Source organism: Falco peregrinus, chromosome 8 (genome assembly GCF_023634155.1).
Source record: "Falco peregrinus isolate bFalPer1 chromosome 8, bFalPer1.pri, whole genome shotgun sequence".
Classification (NCBI taxonomy): domain Eukaryota; kingdom Metazoa; phylum Chordata; class Aves; order Falconiformes; family Falconidae; genus Falco; species Falco peregrinus.
Genome location: NC_073728.1, coordinates 16,352,908 through 16,365,616, shown reverse-complemented (window position 1 = coordinate 16,365,616; position 12,709 = coordinate 16,352,908). Strand labels below are relative to the sequence as shown.

At 37.8% G+C, this 12,709-nt stretch overlaps 2 protein-coding genes across 7 annotated transcripts in view; one reads left to right on the top strand and one right to left on the bottom strand.

Moving 5' to 3' along the window:
• The window catches only part of NBEAL1 (neurobeachin like 1), an 89,294-nt gene extending 79,878 nt beyond the window's left edge, over positions 1 to 9,416 (top strand). For 4 of the 6 annotated variants that reach the window (XM_027786282.2, XM_027786281.2, XM_055813071.1 and 1 more), the window contains 2 exons: positions 49 to 184; positions 2,764 to 9,416. In XM_027786282.2, coding sequence (XP_027642083.2) covers positions 49 to 184; positions 2,764 to 2,865 — 238 coding nt within the window. In that variant the 3' untranslated portion in view covers positions 2,866 to 9,416. Of the gene's footprint in view, positions 1 to 48; positions 279 to 2,763 lie in introns of all 6 variants that reach the window. The other 2 variants (XM_055813068.1, XM_055813069.1) reach the window with 1 other exon arrangement.
• Positions 9,405 to 12,709, bottom strand: part of LOC101923642 (alpha-aspartyl dipeptidase-like) — a 7,188-nt gene continuing 3,883 nt past the window's right edge. Inside the window, exons 6-8 of the mRNA XM_055813075.1 lie at positions 11,321 to 11,380; positions 10,439 to 10,521; positions 9,405 to 9,907 (exon numbers count right to left, since the gene is read on the bottom strand). Coding sequence (XP_055669050.1) covers positions 9,829 to 9,907; positions 10,439 to 10,521; positions 11,321 to 11,380 — 222 coding nt within the window. The 3' untranslated portion in view covers positions 9,405 to 9,828. The remainder of the gene's footprint in view (positions 9,908 to 10,438; positions 10,522 to 11,320; positions 11,381 to 12,709) is intronic.

The following is a 12,709-nucleotide window of genomic DNA, read 5'->3' as shown; positions in this document are numbered from 1 at the left end:
AAACAAATACATGATACGCTTTCTCTGTGTGGTTTTTGTTCGTTTCAGCCTGAGTCTGAGCATCTCCCCCTTAGCCATGCGACTACCAATTCATTGCATTTCTGTCACCAAAGAGTATAGCCACATCCTTGTTGGCTTGGAGGACGGCAAGTTGATTATCGTTGGTGTTGGCAAGCCAGCAGAGGTAAAACCCACCATCAAGAACTTTTTCTACCGAACAGTGGGAAGTTCACTTATTTCTGCTTTCCAGTTGAGCAAGAGGTCTCCTCTATGGCAGGGTAAATTTAAGAGCAAGTTTCAGTTTTCAGTGGGAAAGAAATAACTTTTGAGACTGGTCTACTGAAATTTCTCATTAAGAATGAAAGGTTTATAGGGATCGCAGATGGGAAGCTCAGCTGGACTAACTTCCAGGCTTTATCGCTGGCATCTGAAATAAGCAAAGTCATAGTAGCTACCCTTTTCTGAATATGATAGTGTTGTCAGCCACTTCTTGATGAAATAATTTTCCAGAAGACAATTGGAAACAACAGAGAGAAAGCTGCTTTATTTTTTATGGCTTGACAGATATTTTTTAATATGCATTGACTGGCATAGGAGGAAAAAGACTTCTTTTTGTTAAGAGTCTCTAATTGCCATGCACAAAGAATCACTTGTGAAGGTTCCTGATATGCTCTGTGCTCCATATGGTGAACATAAACTTGTTGGTACTGCATATGCAATAGCAAATACAGAGCATCCATCTGCCAAATAGCCCAATTTTTCTTGTGCAAAACAAGTTTTGCTTTAAGTACTTCTTGTCTTGACTTTCAAAGTACTTGAGTTAGCTTAAATCTGCTTTTCTTTATAACCCAATCTCTGTTGTGCTGCAGTGTATTTATTTGAAAATGTGATTATCACTTTTGCATGACCTTTAGTACATGCCAGAAAAGTGTGTCTTAATTTAAGTTTATATTTTAATTGTGAAAACAGAGCGACTTTATTTGCCAGTATTTTAAAATGTTTTAGCTAGAAGATACGTAGTTTAATATTTGAAACAGGCTGCACGCAATGGTAGTCTGGTTTTCCTTGCAGTGGGTGGGGAGAGGTTTCCACTGGCTTCCAATTGGACAGCTTTTTCCTACTGTAGAATTGACAAAGAGCTGCTTATGATGTGGTTAAACATATGTTTGTAACAGCAATTTTAAAGTCACTGTAATTTCTAAGCTTCCTATTCCATACAAAAGATCTTTTGTAGGCTGAAATTTATGTATCTCATTAGAGTGAAGGCTTTTTGTTTTGGGTTTTTTTCATTGCTTAATCACATCTATTTTTCTAACTATGGAGAAAGTATTGTTTCAAAGACTGAATTCCTTTTATCAATGTGGAGGCTTTCCAATGACTCTTTTTCCAGCATTTTCTGTTTATAATTCAGATGATCTGCAAGCTTAATATCCATGTAAATAGATCTTTTTTTAAAAAAACCACAGACATATAAGGAACAATGTTATGTCCCAGATTTTCTAGTTTTCTATAATGGTATCAATCAATATATTTCAAAAGTGTGCGTATGTGGGGTATTTATTTGTTGGTTGATTTATTTGTAGCCTGGAAGGAATATATTAATTACTAGAATTTTACCTTTATACAGAAGACTGTGTTGTAGTTCTGGCTTTCGGTGGTGATACTGATCCTTAGGATAAAGGGAGAGACTGACCTTCTTTAATGTGCACAAAGTGAAATGCTGCTTGGTGTTAAGATTGGCCTCTAGTGTTTCTGCATCAATAGTATCCAGTATGAAGTATAATAAATGTTTTGGTATTTTTAACAATTTACTTAGCTGTTTAGGATGTTGCAAAAGTCTGAGGGATTATCACCTGTTAGTGTTAATCCCAGTCAGCACTGTGCCTTTTCTAGAACACTGCTGCTGCCATGATACAGTTCTTAAGATTGCTTAATTTGTAGTACTAACTGCTGGGAACCGTTCTCAAACTTGTGCTGTTAAGGCATGCATCATGTTTGTTAAACTGCAAGGGATTTCATAACCCAATCAGCTGCCAGGCTGATCACTACTGGCCAATCATAAACCTTGTACTTAGGAGTAAATTAAAAGTTTCTGAAAAATTGTTGTCAGATTGCAAACCTACCAGATGCTGGATTTAATGTGGCCTCTGGTTGCTTGTTATCTGTCTTTACTTATGGAACATTCAGTATGAATTACTTGTGGTTTAAATTTTATTCTGAGCACTTTACCCAGGATCTTTGGAAGACTGTATAAATTTGACATCAGGAGAAGATAAACTTTTTCTCTTTCTTTCATTCCGCCATCACTGCCCTCCTGCATTTTGGTTATCTTTTCCTATTCGCTTCTAACAATTTCTGTTTGAAATCTCTGAAATAAAATGTCCTTTCTTCTAATTTGGTTCTTTTTTGCTTGACATTCACCTCTCTTTTTTCCTTCCTATCAGAATAGAAATCTAAACACTGTTTCTAAGCCATTTGAAGTAGGTTAAGTATTAAGTACGTATTACTTGGCGATATCCCTTTAGCTGTTCAAAATCAGGGAAGGCTGTGATTAGTGTTTAGTCTGTTGTTTTTTGTCAGTCCCAAGAATCATCCCTAAGTGTAATTTTGGTTTAATTTCAAATATTTTTTGTTGTTATGATTTTGTTTATGCAGTGCATTGTAGTGTCTGCATTTCACCAGAATCAGTGTCTGAATTCCTTTTTAATTTATCCACCTTATCCCTTCCCCCTCCTTTTGTTTCTCTGAATTACTTTTAAACAGATGCGCTCAGGTCAGCTTTCCCGAAAGCTGTGGGGATCAAGCAAACGGCTCAGCCAGATTTCATCAGGAGAGACTGAATATAACACTCAAGATTCCAAGTGATTGCTGCTTCTACCTTCTCTCATGGATTCCAGAAACATGTTTAATTTTTTGGTCACTTTAAATGTATATCTCAACTTTCAGGGGCTTGATTCTTAAGTCTGTTAACAATGAACCTATAGTAGAGGTATAGTAATAAGCATGTGTACTCATGCAAGTTAGCTGGCTTGCATATTTTTTCTTAACTGTGTTGGATTGGTCACAGCACAATCCCTGTCTAAATAGCTGCTAAAACTGTGTTTCAGAAAAGAAGGAAAGAAAAAAAAAAAAAGAAAACCAAACAACACCGCCCCTCTTCCCAAACCTCCAAATGCAAGTTTGCTAATTGAATTTCAGATAAGTAGCGTTTGATTTGAAGGTGAATAGGGCTTGATGCTCCTTGATCACGAAGAAGATATTTGGCTTTCCTTTGGTAGCACTGTAATTCCCCAGCAGTAAATTAAAATTCTGGCAGTTGCAGTGGTTGAATTCAAAACTGGGATAGCTGACAGTTATGACCTTTTAAATATGGGGGGTTTAGCCCAATGAACAATTTCTTGCAATTTGTTCCTGTAAATGGCTATTGCTATCTTCTTTTGCATAGTTCCAGCTTCAGGCTGCTCTGCAAGGAACATCTGTGTTGCACTACTTGATTATCAGAAATTGTTTAAAGTACAGACATGAATAACTTCAGAGAAGTTGAAGGTGGTGAAGGAGCTGAAGGAGGTAGGAAATACTTGCTGCTGAAAATTATTTAAATGGTTAAACTAAACTAAGGCACACCAAGAAATTCTGTAATATATTTAATATCTTGAAGAAAAAGAGAGGAAGAATCAATATCTATATTGGTCAAAGATCAGTGTGTTTCTTTAGTCAGGTAACTCCTGTAAACAAAAGATAAATTTCCACTGCAAAATGATTTAAACCAACATTGCAGCACAATTTAATTAAATAGTACCTGTTTGATTCTTGCTTGGTGTTCACCAAACCCGTTGTTAGCCACGTGGTTTTTTTTTTTCTGTAAAAACAAGCAGGGAAACAGATAATGTATCCATTTTCAAGGTGTGTTTAAGACCTGGGAAAAGAAAATAACAGATCCTTACATGCCCTATATCCAACAAAGCAGTTTTGGTTTGTATGCTATATTTTGGAGAAGCCATCACTGAATTTCTTTGGTTTAGCAATACGTGATGATAGAAGGGTGTGTGTGTTCCTATCGTTCTGACATTTTTATTTTATTGTTTAAATTATAAACCCCATACTGTTAGAAAAGCCTGGTGCCGTGGGAAAAAATAAGAATTTTTGGATCAGCGTGTGAAGGTATGTGTGCATGTGTATATATGTGTGTATGTTTGTGTATATATATGTATATACATGTACGTATGTCTATTAAAAGGAGAAAATACCGTGGGGTAACGGGAGTATAGATATAAAGCAGAGCTGTAAGTGATTGTTAGCTAGTACGTTCCCTTTTGGCTACCCCTTTCTTCCCTCTACCATCACTTTCCTTGTTATTTTTATTTATTGAAATGAATGTGTGTTGCATCTCCTATAATTGTTATCAGATATTCCCTGTGGCTGGGGAGCTGTTGAACTACCTGAGGAAATCTATAATGTATAATCTTTTCATTAACTTTTAGCACAATATTTATTAACATTGTAGAAATAGTAATACCTCTTTACCCTGCAAAAGGATAATCTTTAAAAGTTCTGTTAAGTCTCATTAAAACTGTTTTCTCCTCCTCAGTCTTTACTGGAAACAAAAATCCCTTTTAATGACTCATCAGTGTGCTGTGTAAAGAAAGTTGCATTGCTTTTTCTTAACTTTTGTAAGCTAAATAATCAGATTAGTGAACAAGTGCAAGTGGATCTATGCATAGCTGCAATGTTCTGACTAATCACTGTGATAGACTGGATTGTCTGGAAGGTTAGAAGAAAGTAAGAATTACTTCCCTTAGTCACTTGCCAAGAGAGCATTAAATTTTCAGAAGTAGAGCAGTGTGGGTTTTTTCAGACTCCATGTATGTAAAAAAACCCAAACAACTGAACAAAAACAACCAACCAAAACAAACCACCAAAAATAACCTGAAACCCAAACACATCCCTTATTTTCAAATAAGCTATAGAGAAGTGAAAAATACTATTTTAAATCGATTACCTATCTAGTAAGAACACTAAGGATAGTACTAAGTATGCATATGAGAATGTGAAGTGTGCTTGTCCGTTATGGTTTTGTGAAGAAGGGATTTTGGAGGAGCTTTTTTGAAAGTGGTTTAGAAAAAACTCAGTTCAGAATACGAGATCTTTCTGTGTCATGGGAAGTTGAAAAAAAGAGCTCATTCGGGGCGTTGAGTTGATGGTTTTTATCAGTATGCATAGGTGTTGTGTTTAAATGCATATATGAGGTTAAGTGTTTACTTGCAGGGGAAAGGGGGCAGGGAATGATGATGTTTTGGCTAGCAGAATCAAGTGGAGAAATTAGGAGAACAGGTCTTTTGTAATGTTTGTTGAGAGCACAGCTTTCTTTTTGTCACTTGCACAGACAAGGTTTGCGTAAGGTCGCAAACATCCTACTGGGGGTTACATATGTTTATACAGTACTCATGTGAATCTTTTTGGTAGTTTAATATTAAAGAATACTGAACTCACTGTGTCAGTGTAAGTAAAATACAATGTCATTGCAATAATTGGGGATGAAAGAGTTTATGGTGAAGAGCTTTGATATTTGAATACCACCATTTCAGTGCATCACAAGCATTGGGTGATCTTCACAAGTATCTGGGACAGCTTTAGATGTGGACAGTTCTTGGGTTCTCAAACTCGAGGCTAGTTTGTGCTCAGCACAAGGCAGCAGCAGCAGAATGCGGGAGGGACAGGTGAGCTCTGAGCTGCTTCTGCTCTACGCCGAATGGCAACATCCATTGCCTTTTGATCTTGTATTTGGTTCTTGAGGAACGCTTAGCGTTCTTCCTTCTTGGAAAGACCTTGGAAAGGAGGTTTGAAGGTCTGCACTTTGCCTTTATCTAAAATCACCTTTAAAAGATACATACATGTCATACATGTGAGCGTTAGCTGGTATGTTGTTTCCTTTGGCTTTAACTGATTTGTGCAAGTCTTTTTTAAAAGTAGAAAATAACTTTTCTGATCAGCTGTTCAGGCTGGTTGAATTGCAGTCTCTTATGCAGTGCACTGTGAATTAGTGAATTGACTTTCATATTTTTTTTGATTTCCTCAAGTGAATAAAGTTTAGGATCACGTGTTGTTTTTCATGTAGTATTGGCAAAGTAAGATTCCTCTTTGGTTTTGAACTAAGATTTATTTAAGTGTAAAAAGTAAAGCTGTGAGATGAGAGACTTCTGATAAGGAATTCAGAATAAACAAGTCTTAAGTGACAGTTGTTTCATAACATTACATTTGTCAAGATCTTTTTGATGGTATCTTCTTTTAATTTTTAGAACAACCCTCGTGATACTTATCAAAGCTTAAGATATGCTTACCTTTGAAGCAGAGTAATTAAGTAGGAGTGTAAATATATGTAGTAAACAAAACTGAAAACTGACTCTCTTTTCATACCTGCATATAAATAATATCAAGTAGTTAGCGGTATTGAGTAACTTCTCTGTAGCACAGTTTTGAACTTGCACACCAAAGGATGATATTTAGAAGACATCTCTCCTTTATTTCAAGTAAAATGTTTGTTAAATTTCTCTTTATCAATTTACTTGTTCTTGATAGTATTTTTAGTTGTCTTTATAGTGAAGAATCTTACCTAGTCTGTGCAGTTTTTGTACTATATAAGCATTCAGGAAGTGAAATGTTTGCTGTTCATGTTAGCATCTGACTTGTGTGAATTATTTTTTATCAATGTATTAACTAATATGTGCTCATAGGATATCTAGAAACCACATCTTCCATCTTCCGTGTACCTTACCACCACCAGCACAAAATAATAATCCCAATCTTAAACTAACTGCACTTCTGATGGTTAGTACACATTGTGGAAATTAGCTCTTAGGAAGACTATTTAATTTAAGAAGAAAAAAGGAAAACCCAATAGCACAGACATGTATTATAGTTGCTTTGCTAATCTACAACATTGATAGAAACAAGCTTTTTTTTCCTGCTGGTATACCTTAGATCATGAATATTATCACAGAACAGGTTTATCAAAGTCTTTACAGGCTTTAGTCTAGTCAATTGGCTGCTTTATAAAGATATTCTTAAAAGTTGTATTTCTGTGCCCTTTAAATGAAATGCAAAGAACTAAGTTTCTGCACTGTAAAAAAATCTGTATGGGACTGGTAACAGTCCTAAATCAGTCTGCTTTAATATGGTCCTGCAGGAATGATAAATTTATTTTTATTTGTAATGTACAATAATTGGGTAGATCTTTTTACTCTTGCCTTAGTCAATGGGAGCTGTATACCTCACTTCCCTAGACCATGTCTCCCTCTTCCCTGTTCCTTCTGCAAGTCTTTCCCAATCTTATATTTTCTAATGGTTTTGTTAATTATGTACAACAATCAGATGCTCCACAGATTTTATACTATGTGTGTGTATTTACTTGAAAATGTGTACCGATATACCAATTATGGTATGGTAGGGAGCTTTAAAGCTAGAGAGGGGAGCAGAACATGTGTCAGCCTCCTTCAGCTCCTATATTCAGAGTCTGTGTAGACATTTCTCTGTATTGTCACCTGAAGGCACTCCTTTCTTCCACGGTTAAAGGCGCCTTGCTGGCCGGGTTAGATGCTGTGACTGGGTGCTCTGAGTACTTTTTTTTTTCCTCCCCATTCAAAGAATTAAAAAACCCCAAACCAACACATATAAATGCATATCATAATGTGAACCTAAGACCTGACCTAATAAATACTGTTAGATGAAAGCACTACATAGGGTTATATTTAGTTGGGTGGAAATTCAAACATGTGCTTCAGTGCTTTCTAGAGTGGGCTTTTCATGCTTCTTGGTTTAAAAGCTATGTCAGTTTCAGCTGTGAACATGACACTCCTTAGTAGTCTCCTTTTGGGGAGAGTAACAGTTTTTGTGCAGTGGTATGCATGTGGGTCCATCGTACACCAATGTTAGATTCAACTGAAGTGTTTGGAAGATATCTTCCCCTCCATCCCAGGGAGCCAAATTCTCATTATTACTAATTGCTCTTGCTAGCATGTACTTATAAAGGAAGCAAGGGTTTTCTGAAAAGCTACTGCAGCTAAAAAATATTTTTGGGGGCTAAATTTGGTTGTCCCCTTCTTCACTATTATAGTTATCCAGATGCCTGAACGCAGAAATACTTCTGAGTGGCGGCATAGCGCACTCTGCACAGTTTGAGTTGAGTGCTGTTCATCTTAGTGCAGTCTTGAACACCCCATCTGTGAGGAACTGTTTGTAGTGTTTAATCAAAGGTACCCTTTGTTAGCTTTTAATTCACCTTTTTGCTGTGCATCTGTGGAAAATTGTTGTGTGTTTCTTTTAATTACCGTTTACCCAAATGGCCCAGATAAAATCGGTGTTTCACTTTTCAGGAGGGAGTTCTTCCAGTTGTGTGTTCTTTTCGTTTTTCATCTACTGGACTTGGGAAATTCGGCAAGTATTTCCAGAGCTTCGGTCTGTGGTTATACTCAGCACAGACACAATTTCATAACACATCTTCTGTCCCAGAAGCATGATTGTCAGTATAGATTATGGTTTAAAGCTGCTAAGGTGTTTTGAGATTGAAATATAAAACATCTAGCCATATATATCATAGATCTAACTGAACTTAGAAGCCACTTCTTTATTTAGCTTCCTATCTAGTCAGTATTTTCCTCTTGAGGGAGCCATATTTTATGCCTTGAAGTAACTTTTTAAAATAAACTTAGTCTTGCACCTGACAGCACTGCTTTAGTCATACATAACTGTGAGCTGTTGCTTAAAGAAAGGGAATGAGGGGGAAAAAAATAATGAGAACTTGCAATACGTGTTCTAATTCAGTCCCTTACTATGCAGGAGCGCTTAATATAAGATTAGGTAAATGTAAGACTTAACCTCCATTTGGTCAGTGTTTTGATGGAAGCTGTGACACTACTCAGTGTGCTTGATGAATTTTTACTAATGAGGGAGTGAAAGCAAAGGCCTTACAGCAACAGTTAACCATATATTCTGATAATTCTTACAGATTGTGCAATTACATGATTACAAATGGATTTTTAAATGCCAAAAAATGCCTTTTTTTAAGAGCTAAATGTTAGGTCTGAGGAGTGTCAGAAATACCTGCTTTCAAAAATGACCCTTCAGGCACTGTAATGAACTTGCTGTCAGTCTTCTGTGCAATATCTTTCTCCCTTCTGGGTGCTTTAAGAGTATACTGTATGTCTTATTTTATTTTACCAGTATGTTTTAAGAGTGTGTATATTGGCTAATGATGGGTGTTTTTCTGTACAGCATGGTGGAAGATGTTTTAAAATTTTGCACTTTTCTAGGATTTGCAAGTTTGTAACCTGACAATTTTTAACATGCACACTTTTGTACATAATTAGCATTGTATATATTTAACATGAGTCTGAAGCAAATAAAAGTAATTGAATGCATAACTTCTCCCTTTATTAATAGCACAGAAATTAAACTAATAGTGTGGGATAACACTAAACGAATAATTCTTTCATTTAGCAGGTAAAGTTAGGCAGCAGGGACAGGTGGCTTGGATGTCTAGTCTTAATTGCATTAAAGTAACTTTTTTTTGGTGGGGAAGGAATCAAAGTGGATACATGAATGTACAGACCCTTTCAGACTAAGAACAGCAATGATTACTCAAGTATTGCAATAAAAATTGTCTTTTTGCTGGGAAGGAGAGATACAAGTTGTGAATTAGGGTGGGGAAAAGACTCCACGAATGCATATTTATTTATAAAGCTAAGGTTCTCCACCCACCCTGGGACTAGAAGCATCTCTTTCCTTCCTCTTCATTGTCTTCCCATATATTTTTTCACTGCAGAATGTGCAAGGCTACAGATTCTGGAGATTACTGTCAATCAGGAGGAAACTGAAATCTGTTCCAGGCTCATGTTCAGTTGGTTTCTTACCCCTGTAAACAAGAAAAACCATGCTGTGAGCTTTAACAGGAGCTAGGACTGCTGTGCTTCCATCTGTTACTAAGGACAGAACAAGGCATCCTTATTCATAACAAGCAGTTTTGACTCCCTTCCTTGCCTGCATCATGGGACATACATACTAGATTTCTTAGTTATATGTTCATATGTTTAAAGACATGACTTCCCTTGTTCTAGAGTTCAGCGCATGGGGACCAAGCCAGCGTTCCCCTGCCCTTCAATAACAGAGCTGACTACTGGGGCTCTTTCTGCGAACAGTGACTGTAGTTTGAAAACACAAGCATCAATGGATGTAATGCCATAGCACTTACTGGGTAAGTCAGAGTGCTGTCGTACTGCCTGCTCTTTTGGAGCATAAAGCAATACTTGTATTTTCCCCCAAAAATAAATGGAAGCAAGGGATTAAGTAACTTCTGATGTAGGGTACAGGCAGCATGTGCCAGGAGTCTTAACAGAAGTCTTCTTTCCTGTCTGAAGGAGGGTATCAATTTAAATGAAGCATTTACCTCAGAAACAGACGTGCTCCTGTCACTCCTTGCAAGGTGGCTTTGTCTCCTTCCACTAGCAGCATTGCACCTTCCCGCAAGCCCTAATGGTGATGGAAACATTAAATGTTATTTTCAAGCTATTTAAAAGGCTAGAATGCTTGTCACAAGCAGGCCAGTCTTAGTGCAGCTCGCCATTACTACAGACAAGGCTTTCTCACTCACCTATTTCTAACAAAGATGTCAAGACAAAATTGGGAGAGTTACCTTGTTTTAGAAGCTGGTTTTCTTGTTTATTTTTCACTTTTAAAGGAGAAACCATTAAGGAGAAAAGGAAAGTGTGGGGTTTTTTTCCACAACTACTTCTGCTACCACCATTCTTAGATCCAGTTTGTGCCAAGCCACAGCCAGCTGGGTTTCCTAGAGCACAAACTACACTCCAAGCTCAAGCACAGGGACAGGAAACCCAGAGGTCGCACTTCCTCACTGTAACTACGAACATACTACTGAATGAGCAAATTCAGAAACCTAGGGAGATTAAAACAAATTGTAAAGTTAAGAATACCTGCAAAAAGATTAAGGAGCGGTATCTTAACATCTGCATGCACACCACCCCCAGCAGACAACATATGACTGGTGGCCAGTGACTAGAAGTTGCCAGAGCTGCCTAAAATACAGGGTTTGGCAACAGGACTCCAAGCATCTCATTTGTTCTAACCCATTTTCTACAAGTGAGTGAAATCCAAGGTTGAAGCTCTTAGCAAGAATGTAACTGGCCTTCCATGCCGCAGTTCTGTAAGGCTTATCAGGCTGGGGAGCCCACACTGAAAGCTGGTAAGAATGCATTTAAAATGATTACCATACTTAGAGCCATGAGCTTCATGACTGGGAACTACTACTCACCAGAACGGGAGGGGTGTTTGGTTCTTCATGATACTGGCGAATTCTTTCCTCCCTTGTTTCCTGCAACAGTGAGTGTAGATTTAGCTGCCCAGGCAGTACGGTAGGACTTGCAGCTATCCAAGCATGACACCAAGCAATTTCATAACATTAAACAAAGCTGGCACTTCCCCTCAAGGAGAATGGAGTGGCAGGTTTGACTTTAATAGATATGTATTCCACCCTTCATCACTAGCAGCAATTGCTGCAGGTTGATCAAATAACTCACACAATCCCAGTCCCCAACCCAGTCCCCAAAACCCTTTAAACTTACTTCCACTCAGTTAATCCAGTTTTTTGGTGTTTTTGGTTTGTGTGTTTTGTTTTGTGGGTTTAATGCTAGCTCCACGTGCTCAACCTTGGAGCAAGAGCACTGAGGAAGATGGTGGAAGCAAATGTCCAAGATGTCACCTTCATGAAAGAGGGTAGTGAACCATGAATTTCCACTGATAAAATATGTGCTTTTTTGTCCTCAAGTAGGTATTACACTGAAGAATTTCCTTCTGTGAACAGTTCTGCCATGTTTCCTGGGTGTTTGCTGCTGAACTGAGCAACAGTAGTTACAAGAAATGGAACCAGAAGGATTTGTTGGTAAGGAAACACAGGAACCCAGCAGGGACTTGGTACAGCACAGAGCTTCCAGCCTCTTTTCTGAGAAACAGTAGAAGTTATTTATAGGGAAAAGACTGCCTGCTTATCTAGTGACAAGCTGATTAAACGAGTACCTACTTCATCTAAATTCTAGAAGTATGCTCTGATCCTCCATCTCTCTGTTGTCCCCTAATTCTTAATACTTCCTCTAACCGTGAAGGAATTTTGACTACAAGGAGGAAAGCATTTGGGCTATTAAAACATGCACCACAGAAGCTGCTCCCTGAAGAATTAACTGACAGGCTATTCAAGAATCAGCTCCTCCATAGTGGAGATGTTAGTCTTTCATGCTTGATGGTTAAAATGTTTTTCTTTCAGCTGTATTAGTACCTGTGCTTGCTCAGTACTGGATGTTACAGGGTGTGCTCTCTGCAAGGACACTGGTGCCTAGGTAGTTTCTTATACAAGATGGCATGCAATCTCAAGATCTCTTCTGATGGTTCCTTCAGATATTCCTTTAGATATTTAAGCCTCGTAATGTATGTTTAAGTTGGGTCTCCTCAAGCAGCAGGCGAGATAGACTATGGCAGGACCTTCCAGAAACACAGTGGATTGCACATTTGAAGTTTATCTTTCCCTGTGCCATCCCCCTGCCCCAGGCCCAATTCCATGCCTAGGTATGAAGCAACAGTATTTTAGACATTGCAAAGCTGCTGTTTGTGAAAACACTTTGTTCCGCTCTCAGTAATACTGTTGCCAACT